Source organism: Vidua macroura, chromosome 6 (assembly GCF_024509145.1).
Source record: "Vidua macroura isolate BioBank_ID:100142 chromosome 6, ASM2450914v1, whole genome shotgun sequence".
Taxonomy (NCBI): domain Eukaryota; kingdom Metazoa; phylum Chordata; class Aves; order Passeriformes; family Viduidae; genus Vidua; species Vidua macroura.
In genome coordinates, this window is record NC_071576.1 from 2,107,130 (window position 1) to 2,120,798 (window position 13,669).

General features: G+C 41.1%; 1 protein-coding gene across 1 annotated transcript in view; it reads right to left on the reverse strand.

Moving 5' to 3' along the window:
- Positions 1-13,669, reverse strand: part of MAP4K5 (mitogen-activated protein kinase kinase kinase kinase 5) — a 59,339-nt gene that overhangs the window by 18,044 nt on the left and 27,626 nt on the right. The window contains exons 4-14 of the mRNA XM_053979620.1: positions 9,250-9,340; positions 8,039-8,103; positions 7,049-7,104; positions 6,549-6,596; positions 6,424-6,466; positions 5,192-5,264; positions 3,437-3,568; positions 2,034-2,096; positions 1,455-1,536; positions 743-859; positions 513-591 (exon numbers count right to left, since the gene is read on the reverse strand). Of these exons, the coding sequence (XP_053835595.1) occupies positions 513-591; positions 743-859; positions 1,455-1,536; positions 2,034-2,096; positions 3,437-3,568; positions 5,192-5,264; positions 6,424-6,466; positions 6,549-6,596; positions 7,049-7,104; positions 8,039-8,103; positions 9,250-9,340 (849 nt within the window). The remainder of the gene's footprint in view (positions 1-512; positions 592-742; positions 860-1,454; positions 1,537-2,033; positions 2,097-3,436; positions 3,569-5,191; positions 5,265-6,423; positions 6,467-6,548; positions 6,597-7,048; positions 7,105-8,038; positions 8,104-9,249; positions 9,341-13,669) is intronic.

Consider the following 13,669-nt stretch of genomic DNA (forward strand, 5'->3'; position numbering starts at 1 on the left):
ATGAAACCCACAAGAAAGGCCAAAAGCAAATCCTGAGTCACAGAAATGTAACTATTTAACCACTTGTCACTTTGAAATGCATGTGAAAGAGGAGAAAAAGGCTCTCCAAGAGCAAATTTCCCAGAGTGTGATGCCAGTATTGCTGCTACCAAAGGCATTTATCAAACCTGCAGATAAAACCATTTCTACCCTCAGCATTTCAGCCTACATCCATCAAATAAACTAAATGGTAAAAGTAAATAAATTAAGTAACTAAGTAAATAAACTCCTATCAGAGTAGTTTATTAATATTAATGTTAATTTTAGTTTTGAATAATTATTGTTGAAGATTCACCTGCTGCTTCTCCAGGGTTTGCTTCCCAAATGGAAAGAGATTTTTGGGAAACGACACCAGAGTCAAATCACCCCCCAAAAAAGGGGAAGCAAATCCTGAAGAAGCAGCATTCTTCAACAATAATTATTCAAAATTATTATAGAGCTAAAAGCACATTTATGTACATCAAGGCACTCACAGTTGATCTCTGATGCTGTTCTCTCTGCCCGGATGTTCCTGTTGGTGGAGCGGATGGTGTGGCGGATCACGGAGTGAGGCTGCAGGGATGGCAGGGACAGGTGAGGGAAAAACCAGCAAGAACAGGAGCAGCTCCTGTTTGAGCTTCAGTTTTAGATTCCCAAAGCAAAGCAGGGCCATTGAAAGTGCCACTTTTAACAGAAAGCAGAGAATAAAAAAAGATGTTTTCACCTCAAAATCGTCGTCGTCGACTTCCCCGTAGTGGGTGTGGTTCTCGGGGTTGTTGACTTTGTCCAACAGCTCAACTGCTAAAGACCTGGAGAGACCAGGCTGCCCTACAAAGCTGTGCTGTAACCACAGGAAAGAACACAGAAAAAGAAGTTTTAATATGCAATTAATAGATAACTTTCAGCAATAAACATTCAGTAGAGTTACTGAGGGTTTTTTTTTTGTGTGCTTTCTGGAGGTTTGCTGTTATTTTAGTGACTCCTTACTGCTGGATTTTCTGAGAACATCAACATGGAAACAGCACGTTCTGGGCCACTTGCAAATTAAACTTGAGTCAAACAAATAATTACACTTGAACTTCATTTTTTACATCAGTAGTTCAGAACTTGGGAAAGCACAGATACACCAAGAGCTGCTGAAAATTTTGGGAGTCAGGAAAGTCCAACTTCTACTCAGCTCCAAGACCGAGGCAGAAGGCCAAGGCTGAGAACATGAAGCCAATTCTGTAATTGGCCAAAAATTGTATAAAACTGTGTAAAAATACTGAACAAAATCCACTTGCTAAGAGCTGATCTACGTGTTTTCCCTTCAGATTTCACCACCTGAGTTGTAAGATTAAATAAAATTGGTTTCCCTTTGGTTTCCTACTGATCTGATCCTCATTTTGAAGCAAAAGATCCCTTCCTGAGGTCACCAAAGGTCCCAAATCACTTACAGTGAGAAGTCTGTCTGCTGTCGGTCTCTTCTTTGGGTTTTTTGTAAGTGCTATTTTGACAAAATTATGGAATGTTGCTGACCTTGAAGAAAAAGAGGTTTTATGTTGAATTTTTCAAGGTATTACTGATTTTAAGACAGTTGCTAAGCAGATTACAAGTAGATAAAGTAGAATATTGTGCAGGCATCTCACATCAGGTTTGAATAATTACATTTCCAAGTTAACAAAATAAGGAAAAAACCCATTTGATTCATGAAACTTGCATGGAAAACATTTTGGTACAGACAACAAACCAAGAAAGGCACCAGGAATTTCTCACAGGGTAAAGAAACCAGGAAAGGATTAAACCATTACCTGTCCCAACAAGAGGGGCAAGTGCCCCATGACAGGAATTAAAGGGAAAGGATAAAGATTTGCCTTCTAGAACATAAAAAGAGCACCAAAGAAGGGTCTCTTCTTCAATAAAAACTAATATTTTTTCCCTTTATCTATAAAATCTTAGAATGGTTTAGTTGGAAGGGATCTTAAGGATCCTGTAATTCCAATAAAATATGGAACAAAGAAAGGAGCTCCACCTACCATTTTGCTTTTTCCTTGAGCTTTGGTGGTTGAAAATTACTTTTTGACATTAAAAACAGAGCCCTAAAGGGAAAGAAAGAATAATGATATAATGTGATAAAACCCATAATTAATTTCATACTAAAATCTAAATAGTTTAACACTTTATGGTGAGAATAAGATTGGTGCAACTGAATTGGAGTTTGCACAGGGTTAAAGGAGAGATACAGGAAATCTGTTGATTTTATCTTTAAATATTTTTAGTGCCCTAATTCTGTTAAATATTAGGGTATGGCTTCTCAAGTGGTTTCCTATCAGCAGTAAATCTGTCCCTGTTCTTCATCAGATTCTTGATTCTGGAATCTCAGAATGGTTTGGGTTGGAAGGGACCTTAAATCCCACCTGCTTCCAGCCCCCTGCCATGGAAAGGAACACTTCCACTAGGCCAGGTGCCAGCAAAAATGTAACAACTTCAACATTTTGTTTTAATTTCCATTCTGTCTTAGGCTGGAAATGTGGGTGTGTGTTCTGTCACATCTGCCAGAGCTGGGGCAGTTCTCTGCTGCTCTCTGGGCAGTTTTCTTTGTCTCCCCCACAGCAAATCCTCCCTCCAGGAGATCTCTGCTGTTCATGGCCACTGAGTGTCCCTGCATGGCTGAGAAAATTCCATCATCCCATGGGGAGAGGCTGTGCCCAGGGGAGGAGCCAAGCATTCCTACCTGGATCCAATCTGAGCCTTTGGGACACCACAGCAGCCTTTGCCCACTGCATTCCCAGAGGAGCAGCTTTCTGCCCCACTGCATTCCCAGAGGAGCAGCTTTCTGCCCCACTGCATTCCCAGAGGAGCAGCTTTCTGCCCCACTGCATTCCCAGAGGGAGCCCAGGCCCATCTCCAGCAGCCCTGGAGCTCCAGAGGAAAAAACTCCAGCCTTGTCCAGGATCCTGCTCCAGCAGAAGCACAGCTGGCACTGCAGGAGGGCTGAGCCCCCATGGAATGGCACTGCTGCCACCAGCCTGACCCACAGCCTGCCAGGGCCTGCTCTGACTCTGGCAGGGCTTGTTTTCTGTTTTTTACTATTGCATTTGTATTTTTAATTTTCCTAATAAAGAACTGTTATTCCTATTCCCATATCTTTGCCTGAGAGCCCCTTAATTTCAAAATTACAATAATTCAGAAGGAGGGGGGTTTGCATTTTCCATTTCAGGGAAGGTTCCTGCCTTCCTCAGCAGACACCTGGCTGTTCAAACCACATTCCAAATGCAAGATTGATGCCTTAAAGACAGACATGAAAACAGACACTGAGTGAAGGCATCTCCGTGTGGATTTCTCCTCCTGCGCTCCAGCGAAGCTTCAGCTGAATCCTGACAATTCCTGCTGGGATTCAGGAGGGTGCTGGAGGCAGAGGAGCCCCAGGAGCACAAACCTCATGGGGTGCAGGTCGAACATGGGTGGCTGCAGCTCTGCCAGCTCGATGGCAGTGATGCCCACGGCCCAGATGTCGCACAGCTGGTTGTACCCCCCGTTCTTCTCCACCGCCGCCACCTCGGGGGCCATCCTGCAAAGCCAACACTTCCTTCAGTGTCTGCCCCCAAGCAGAATTACACAACTGTGCACGTGCATAAAAAACAGAATGAAATTAAATTCACAGAATTCACAGAATGACCAGGTTGGAAGAGACCTTCAAGGTCATCGAGTCCAACCCAGCCCCAGCCCCTCAACTGAACCCTGGCACCCAGTGCCACGTCCAGGCTTTGTTAAACACACCCAGGGATGGTGACTGCACCACCTCCCCGGGCAGAACATTCCAGAACTTCATCACTCTTCCTGTAAAAAACTTTTTCCTGATATCCAACCTATATTTCCACATATATACATGTAAATAAAAGAAAAAATAAAATAAGTAAAATATTACACATTTTTTTATGTGTAATTACTGGATGTCTGTGACAATGATTTATAATTGAAAATATCTCATATTCCCCCCTAAGAAAGAAAGAAGGGGAGTGGAGGGGAATGAACAGGAGGAATACAAATATTTTTATGTCTAATGGAGTAAGTTAAGGATTTTATGTTCAGATTGGGTTTTGATCATTACAGAAATACTTTAAAAGTTTTTATTAACACTTTAATAAAAATTTATTTATAAAACTTAAATTTAAAATTTAAAAATTTAAAATTTAAATGCTTTTTAAAACTATAACTTTATTAATACTTTAATTAATATTTTAAACATTTTTATTAACGTATACATAAAACATTACACACTAATTTAAGCTATACACTTACACATTTTTGTGTCTAATGGAGTAAGTTAAGGATTTTATGTTCAGATTGGGTTTTGATCATTACAGAAATACTTTTAAGGTTTTTATTAACATATACATAAAACATTACACACTAATTTAAGCTATACACTTAATCAATGATGATTCAATTTGTTTCCATATTATTTAAGTATGTATTTCATGGGTTTGGGTTTGGTTTGTTTTTTTTTTTTCCTAAAGCTCTGGAAATATCTTGGATCTAAGGATCTAAGGGCAATTAAGGTATGTTTTCCACAATGGGCATAATATTTTGAAACATCTGAGCACAAACTAAGGGACACAAAATAAATGTGCTGAATACAACATCATAAAAACAAACAAGAAATTCAGCAAAAACCATCACATTAAAGAGCAAGGTAGGGACACAAAGCACTCAAAAGCTCCTTTAAATAAATAATTTAAATTTAAATAAACATCTTAGGAGGGGGATGCAATTGGATCATCTCTGGACACAGAGGTGATTATTTGCATATCAAATGCTGCCTCGTGCAGACATTAATCAGTAGGGATGATTAAAAGATAGTCTGAAAATCTGGTTTCCTTTATGCACAGAAATCAGAAAGACACTGTTTTAGTCACTAAAAATGTAAGGCTGAGAAACTAAATAACCATTGGTATCCCCCAAAAAGGGAAAATAATCTGCAAAAATAAATTTGGGAATAAACCCTGCCTCAAATATCAAGTAGCTTTTGTTACAGCAACAGATCAGTGCTTCCCAGATTTTCACCCTTTGGGCATTTTACTTGGAAGAAAGGGAATTTATGCAATTTCTATAGACATGTGTGTGTGTTTGAGGATTTTTGGCATAAATACAGGCTCAGCTTTGCAGCACAGCAATCAAAGTGGTTTCTTACCAGTAAGGGGTGCCAATAAAGGATTTCCTCTTTGCAATAGTGGCTGTTATTTTTGCTGCTACCCCAAAGTCAGCTGGAAAATAAAATCGAACCATCAGATTTCAACAAATCACAGTTGAAGACCCCAACCTTCCTGTGTTATGAAAGAATAATCACATGTTTCATGCAAATTAAAATTTCATTAAGGGAAAGAGCTGAAGATTAATAATAGGATCATTAACATCTTCACTGACACGACTTCAAATCAAAGAGTTTTCTCTCTACACACAGTTCCCTCTCTTACTTAGATCATTTTTTCCATCTCACAATACATCAACCAGAATTTTTGGATATTCAATTTAAGAGGAAAAATAGCATCATGCCTTGGAAAAGGCACCTTTTGTGTGTTATTTGTGGAGGAGCTGTGATGGGGCATCTGTTCTCCACCCTGGAGACTCAATCTAGGGGCCAATCATCCCTTGCCCTCAGAACTTTCAAACATCAGTTGGTCTTGCAGAGCCAAAAATCATTTAAATCCATTTTAATTTCATTGATTGGTGGCATGAAAGCTGGAGGATAACTTGGGAGAATCCAAGCAGGCAAAAAGCAGGTACCACTGTATATGCCAAGTTGAATGCAGGGACTGGAATCTCCTCTCAGTGTCGAGGTTTTAATCCTATTTTTTCCTTCTTTAAAAAGCTCTCCTTTCCCAACACAGCATTCCTGCTTCCCCACAGGGCTCTGGAGGCACAGCTGCCCTGATTCCAGTGGGATGGTGACATCCCATGGCAGCTTTTCCCTGCAGACCTGGGAGTTTTCCTCTCCTCCACCTTTGTGGAATTGCCCAACACCACACACAGAGCCAGGATCAGATCCCACTTTGTTTTTCCCCAAACAGGGCATCCTCAAAGACTCTGAGGACAAAAACTGACATCCAGGTAATGCCAGCCTGGCAAATTCCAAGAAAATCTGGGAGATTTAAAGGCTCGGTGGTTGAATAATGAAATTATAGATAATTTCTTGATAGAATACAAAACTCATCTCCTACACGGCCCAGCCATGGATACACACTTTGTCATCACTTTCTATCATCATCTATTGCCCCAAATAATCATGGAATCATTTAGGTTGGAAAAAACCTTTAAATTATGGAGTCCAGCCATTCCCCAGCACTGCCCCATGTCCCCAAGTGCCACATCCACAGGGCTCCATAAATGAAATTAAATCCATATTACAGAACTCAGGCAACTCACCCAATTTAACATCTCCGTGGTCTGTGAGGAGAATGTTTGCACCCTAAAACAAAATGAATTCAAAATTTTTATCAGGAATGTTTTTCCTGGAACTGTAAGATAAATTTCTCAAGGTTCCAAGTTACCTTTATATCTCTGTGCATTTTGCCCTTCATGTGTAAATAAGCAAGACCCTGGAAATAAAAGACACCATGAATTATTCTGCTATTTTTAACATCCTACAAAGCCAATTCTATTTAATAAATTTAATTTTCTCAATATATTTGATTTGGAAATGGAGACATTTGAGATTTGCAGATAAGGGATGCTTCATCTTTTATTTTTTTGCCATCAGCAGTCACAAAATGAAAGAGAATTTTATTTATCTGGTTGCAGTATTTTACCCCCACACATAATTAAATTTACCACCACAGGGCAGACAGGCAGTTCAATATTTTAGCAAATATTTGCACTATATCACATTAGAATTTCTTGGTTATTTTTATTTACAGTATGGAAAAGAACAGGTTACCCTGGTTAATTGGTGTCTGCTTGATTCCCAATAGAAATGTTGGATTTGAACCTATTTTCTATATCTATTTACATGGAATAAACACTTTATTGTGCACCTGCAGAAGTACAGTACCTGTAGAGTTTCTCTGCACACATAAGCAATTTGCAACTCTGACAGAGGTCCTGTTACTGGAAATAAAGATTCAAAAATTAAGTTTACAACACAGAGCACATAAATAACACTGTGAAGCAGCCAAAAAGTGGTTTGTCCATGCCAAAGTTAAAGGCTGGTTTTACATGATGGGTATTGTACACTGAGCTGAAAAGAGGGGTTTGTTTGCTTGTTTTACAGAAAGGCTTTCTGTAAAAAAAAAAAAAAAAAACCAAACAGCACCATCCCAGAGGACAATACCCACAGTGAGAAGAAAACTGGTTTTCACAGCATCTAATTATTATTTTACGGGTGATTTTGTAGTACTCTGTTAGTGTCAGGAAACTGAAAGTGACTTCTGCTAATATTTTAATATTAGAAATGGGAATGTTTCATATCAGGGACTATCTAAGGGGCTTGGAATTGTTTTCAAGGATTTGTTCTAAGTAGTTGAAAAATAAAGCAGAAAGAGCTCAGGCATCCAAAACCTCAGTGTTATCATTTAAAGGCACAGCAAGTCCCCAACTGTTTTTCCAACAACTCCAATAAATTATTCTACAGCATCAACAACTGCAGATAAAACTTCAGGAAGGAAAATAATACAAGAGTGAGATGGTATTTCACAGGGGCAGGAATAAGAGTCATTTTTCCCCTTTAAAGATCAAATGTTGAGATTTCCCAATGAAAACTGCTTCCTCACCCCATATCCAACTGTTCTGTCATAAAATGTCAAATATAAATGTCAAATATTATGTCAAATATTAAAATGTCAATATTACAAATATTAAAAATGCTGGTCACCATATCTGGAAAGTGCTCTCAAAATCTATTGACTGTAGCTAAAAACCACTGTTTATGCCCCCCAGAAACCCCCAGATCCAATACCAACCGTTCCCTGCAGGTTTATTATTTATTTTTCTTTCTGCAGAAAGCTACCCAAAGTAAAAAATGTGGAAATAATTGCCCAAGTACCATGGTAAATGTCCTGGAGGGATCCCCCACCACAGTATTCCATGCATATCCACAGCTTCTCACGGCTACCAAAACAAAATTAAAACACAGGCATCAGAAGGTGATTAATCTGGATGAAGAACAGAGTTAATCATCATAATTTAAATTATTTTCTAGTACTCTTGATCAATCTCTGTTAAAAATACACATTCTGATACATGACCAGCAGTTACACTGTTATTAATACAAATTTTCGTGTTATTAATATAAATTCTCATGTTATCAATATAAAAATATTAATCTAAAATATAAAAATATAATTTTCACCAATCAAAATGAAAGTTTTATGCCAAAGTCCCTGAGAAATATTTAAACATCATTAAACATAAAAGGTGGTGTTTTAACTCTACAATAAAACACCTGAGGTTTATCTGCTATCAGCAAAATTTAGTGTGATTAAATATCGCACTAAACTCAGTGTTTCAATCTTAAATTGAAATTACCTCATTATATCTAAAAAACTCTTCATGCCCCCCAAAATGTGGAATTATAGATTTGGCCATTTAGTCCCACTTGAGTCCATTTGGGCTGCAGGGATTATTTAAATGCAGCCCTCCAAGAAAAAGATGAAGTCTCCTTGAAAAAAGACCAAGCAGGCAAAGTGCAGACTGATATTCCCACAGAGCCAGCTGATAAATGGCAGAGCTGCACAGAAATGCAGAATATTCCCTGATTTCCTGTATAATATGTAATGGAAGGTGCAGGGAGCTGACAGCACCTTGGTTCTGCCTCTGTTACAGCAGAACTGTGAAAAATGTTATGACCAGCAGCTCAAGTTTTTAACTCCCTAGCCATGCTTTCATAGCCCAGACAACTATAATTAAATAAAATATCCAAAGGCAATTCTGCTCGAGAGAAATAATGAGCTGCTTTTATATTAGAACTGATAAATGTGTGAGTAGGACTGGATATGGTGCAAGAGTCTCCAAGGGAAAAGTTTCTTTCTGTTCCGAGTGATAAAAATATTCCAGCCTTTTGGCCAGCAGAGAAAACAAAATATTAGTCACTTTTGATTTTTAAAGCCAATTGGGTTAAAAAAAAAAGAAAGAAAGAAAAACCAAGGGCAATTCAAGCTCTGGAAGACGATTTAATGAGGATACAAGGACGAAACCAGACTGGGATTGTTTCAGGAGAGAACCAGCAGGAATGTTGATATAAAAAGTGGGATTTACCTGAGATAACTCCCAAAATAGGCGACTATGTTGCAGTGTTTGCATTCTTTAACCATATATATCTCTTGCTGGATCAGTGAGAAGTCGTCTCCTGAAAAACAGGAAGCAGCCAGGGTTACATCATGAACGTTCAGAGAGCTCTGGAGGGATGCACAGAATTTGGGAAAACATTCCAAGGGTCTGGATCCCAGCCAAACCCTTGAGCAGGCCAGCCCATCACCCCAGCTGGATTCCTTGTGCTGTGCTTGGTGAAGTGCTGGACTTTGGCTTCTTTTTGCCACCTCTGTGGAGGTTGGGATTGCAGGCACTCGAGATGATGGTTCACGTTCAGGCTCAGATGTTGATTAGTTCTTATCTCTGTCACAGTCTCACAAACCCTGAGTTCTGCAGCACTTCACTCCAACAAACTAAAAATGGAGCCCCATCTCTCTCTCTACAAGGCCTTTTAAGGATAAACTGTCCAATTAAGAAATGACACCTCAATTATTTTCACTTTTAACCCAATCACCAACCACCCGTGCCCGCAATGGGGACTTTTTTATCCAATTACACAAAACCACCCAAACCCATGGAGAAGGAGGAGAAGAAGGAGCAGCCTCCACCCTAAAACCTCCATCTTGCTTTATATCTATTCCTGCATTCTAAACCCTTAAACTCTGAGTTTCCCACCCTGTGACATCACACACTTCTATCCAAACTCCACCCCCACAATCCCAGTTCTGCCATTCCATTTTGGAAGCTTCTCCATGGCCTCAGGTCAATGCAGAGTTCTCTTGGGGGTCAGACTCTGTCAGCACAGAAAGTCTGAAATTCTGAGCATCCAGAGCTCCAACAGAGAGGCACAAATAGTTTTTGAAGACCAAGAGAGCAGGGCTTGAACAATTATTTCTTGAAGACCACCAGAGCTGGTGGCCTGAGAGTGACCACGAGTTCAGAGGGCTCCAGGAAAGCAGCGCAGGGATCCAGGGAGGGATGGGAGTAAATTCAAAATTGACTTTTCCAGCTTTGTTTCCATCCAGCTGCTCGCAGCACAAGGCTCCCAACAGTGAGGATTGCTGAATTCCAGAGCCTGGAAAGAGCGGAGCCCACGTTCCACAGGCTGGTTATGAGGAATATTTCATTCCCAAGGGACCTGGATGGAGCATATGAGCCTGCACGCCCACTCAGCTGACTCAGAGCTCAGGAGAGGGGGTTGGGTGATTGTGCACATTGGCACATCCTAAATATCTTTTTTTTTTTTTTTTTTGTGAAAAAAAAAGGATCTACTGAAATATTCATTACGAGCAGGGCATGTTTCTGCCACCTTAACATAAAAGGGTACTTTTTTATAAATTAAAAAAGCAATCATTTCACAGATGTAATTTATGTTTGTATTTACACAGGTAATAAATCCCCTTGAGAGAATTTCCAAGCAGAGGATGTTCTCCCCAGAATCCTGAACTCAAACTCTGCAGCTCTGCTTTCATTATTTTATATATTATTAACTTTTTTCATTCTTTGGCATGGAAGGACAAGGGGAAATGGCTTTAAGCTGAAGAAAGGGACATTTAGATGGGATTTTGGGAAGGAATTCCTGGCTGGGAGGGAGGGCAGGCCCTGGCACAGGGTGCCCAGAGCAGCTGTGGCTGCCCCTGGATCCCTGGCAGTGCCCAAGGCCAGGCTGGACAGGGCTTGGAGCAGCCTGGGATAGTGGAAGGTGTCCCTGCCATGGCAAGGCTGGAATGGGATGAGCTTTAATGTCCCTTGCAACCCAAATTATTCTGGGATGTTTACTTTTGTTTCAAGTTTGCCCAGTAAAATTCCCTCCTATATTAAAGTCAGGGACGTCCAACCCAGAAAACTGAAGAGCTTTATCCTGCTCCCTTTAATTTAGAGGATTTTGACAAGTCCAAGAGGACTCAAGCACTGGTGTAAATTGAATTCTTCATGTGTTTATTTAAGCAGCAGCACAGCTAATATTTTTTAATAACCTCTTTTAAAACAGATGTTTATATTTGCTGAGCTTTGAAGCAGCTTCCCTGAGAACAATGTTGTCGGCAAAAGAAGTAGCAGTGTGTTATAAAAGAAATTATCACAACCCTTCTGTCTCAGTGACTGCCAGGATTTTATTTAAGAAAATAACTACAACATACAAAGGTAAAAGGGAACCCACTCACAGGAATCCAGCCCTGACTGATTTAAGTAAACCCTCCAGGGCTTCTTGATTTTGAATTATATGAAGAAACACTTCACTGGGGCAGGAAAACAGTAGTAGAGAAGTTTCAAATGTCAAGAGGCTTTTTATAAACATCAGTGGTATTTTTTTAACCAATGAAAAAGAGAAAAGGAAACACAACTTCCATAAAATTAGCACAGATTTCACACTGGGCTTGGTATAGGGGTTCCTTGCAGCTACATCTTTGCTTGGATTCACACATCCTGCTTTGAAATTATCGCTGTGAGTGAAGGATTCCTGAATATAGAGAATCATGGAATGGATTGGGTTGGAAGGGAACTTAAATCCCATCCCATCCCACCCCTGCCATGGCAGGGACACCTTCCACTATCCCAGGCTGCTCCAAGCCCTGTCCAAACTGGCCTTGGGCACTGCCAGGGATCCAGGGGCAGCCACAGCTGCTCTGGGCACCCTGTGCCAGGGCCTGCCCACCCTCCCAGCCAGGAATTCCTTCCCAATATCCAGCTAAAATCCACCCTCTCCCAGTTTAAAGCCATTCACCCTCGTCCTGTCCCTCCAGGCCCTTGTTTTAAGTCCCCCTCGTTCATTTTTATAAGATTCTTTAATTCAAGCTTAAATCTCATGGGTTCATTCCTCCCATTTCTCCAACAAACTTTCTGAAGGAAATTGTTGAATTCTCACAGACGACAACTGGAGCATTTTCAAACTACTCAAGCATTTTCAAGAAAGTCAAATCTAAACAAGGTTGAAAGCAAAATCCTCCCAGCCCACACTGAAAAAATTCCCTCTTTCTCCACTACCCCCTGTCCCTGAGCTCAGAGGATCCAATGCCAAATCCAAGTGGCCTCTTCAAATCAAAGAATCCTTGAAATGCCAGCTGCAGCCCTTCAGCACAGCTGAATCTTGACCTGTTGGAACCCTGAGAATTGCTGAGAATTTCAAACTTTCTGTACTGACAGACTCTGACCCCCACGAGATCTCTGCATTTGACCTAAGGCCATGGAGAAGCTTCCAAAATTGAATTATAAAACTGGAATTATGGGTGTGGAGTTTGAATAGAAGTGTGTAATATCACAGGGTGGAAAACTTAAGAGTTTAAGGGTTTAGAATATAGTAATAGATATAAAGCAAGATGGAGGTTTTAGGGTGGAGGCTGCTCCTTCTTCTTCTCCTCCTTCTCCATGGGTTTGGGTGGTTTTGTGTCATTGGATAAAAAAGTCCCCATTGCAGGCATGGGTGGTTGGTGGTTGGTTATTTTCACAAAAGTGAAAATAATTGAGGTGTCATTTCTGAATTGGACAGTTTATCCTTAAAAGGCCTTGTAGAGAGAGAGATGGGGCTCCATTTTTAGTTTATTGGAGTGAAGTGCTGCAGAACTCAGGGTTTGTGAGACTGTAACATTGTCCCTGGTTGTAAGGTAAGTAAGTGTGTGTTCTGTCACATCTGCCAGAGCTGGGGCAGTTCTCTGCTGCTCTCTGGGCAGTTTTCTTTGTCTCTCCCACAGCCAATCCTCCCTCCAGGAGATCTCTGCTGTTCATGACCACTGAGTGTCCCTGCATGGCTGAGAAAATTCCATCATCCCATGGGGAGAGGCTGTGCCCAGGGGAGGAGCCAAGCATTCCTACCTGGATCCAATCTGAGCCTTTGGGACACCACAGCAGCCTTTGCCCACTGCATTCCCAGAGGAGCAGCTCTCTGCCCCACTGCATTCCCAGAGGAGCAGCTTTCTGCCCCACTGCATTCCCAGAGGAGCAGCTTTCTGCCCCACTGCATTCCCAGAGGAGCAGCTTTCTGCCCCACTGCATTCCCAGAGGAGCAGCTTTCTGCCCCACTGCATTCCCAGAGGGAGCCCAGGCCCATCTCCAGCAGCCCTGGAGCTCCAGAGGAAAACTCCAGCCTTGTCCAGGATCCTGCTCCAGCAGAAGCACAGCTGGCACTGCAGGAGGGCTGAGCCCCCATGGAATGGCACTGCTGCCACCAGCCTGACCCACAGGCTGCCAGGGCCTGCTCTGACTCTGGCAGGGTTTGTTTTCTTTTTTGTACCATTGCATTTGTATTTTTAATTTCCCTGGTAAAGAACTGTTATTCCTATTCTCATATCTTTGCCTGAGAGCCCCTTAATTTCAAAATTATAATAATTTGGAAGGAGGGGGGTTTGCATTTTCCATTTCAAGGGAGGCTCCTGCCTTCCTCAGCAGACACCTGGCTTTTCAAACCAAGACAAACATACGTAAGATCTAACAA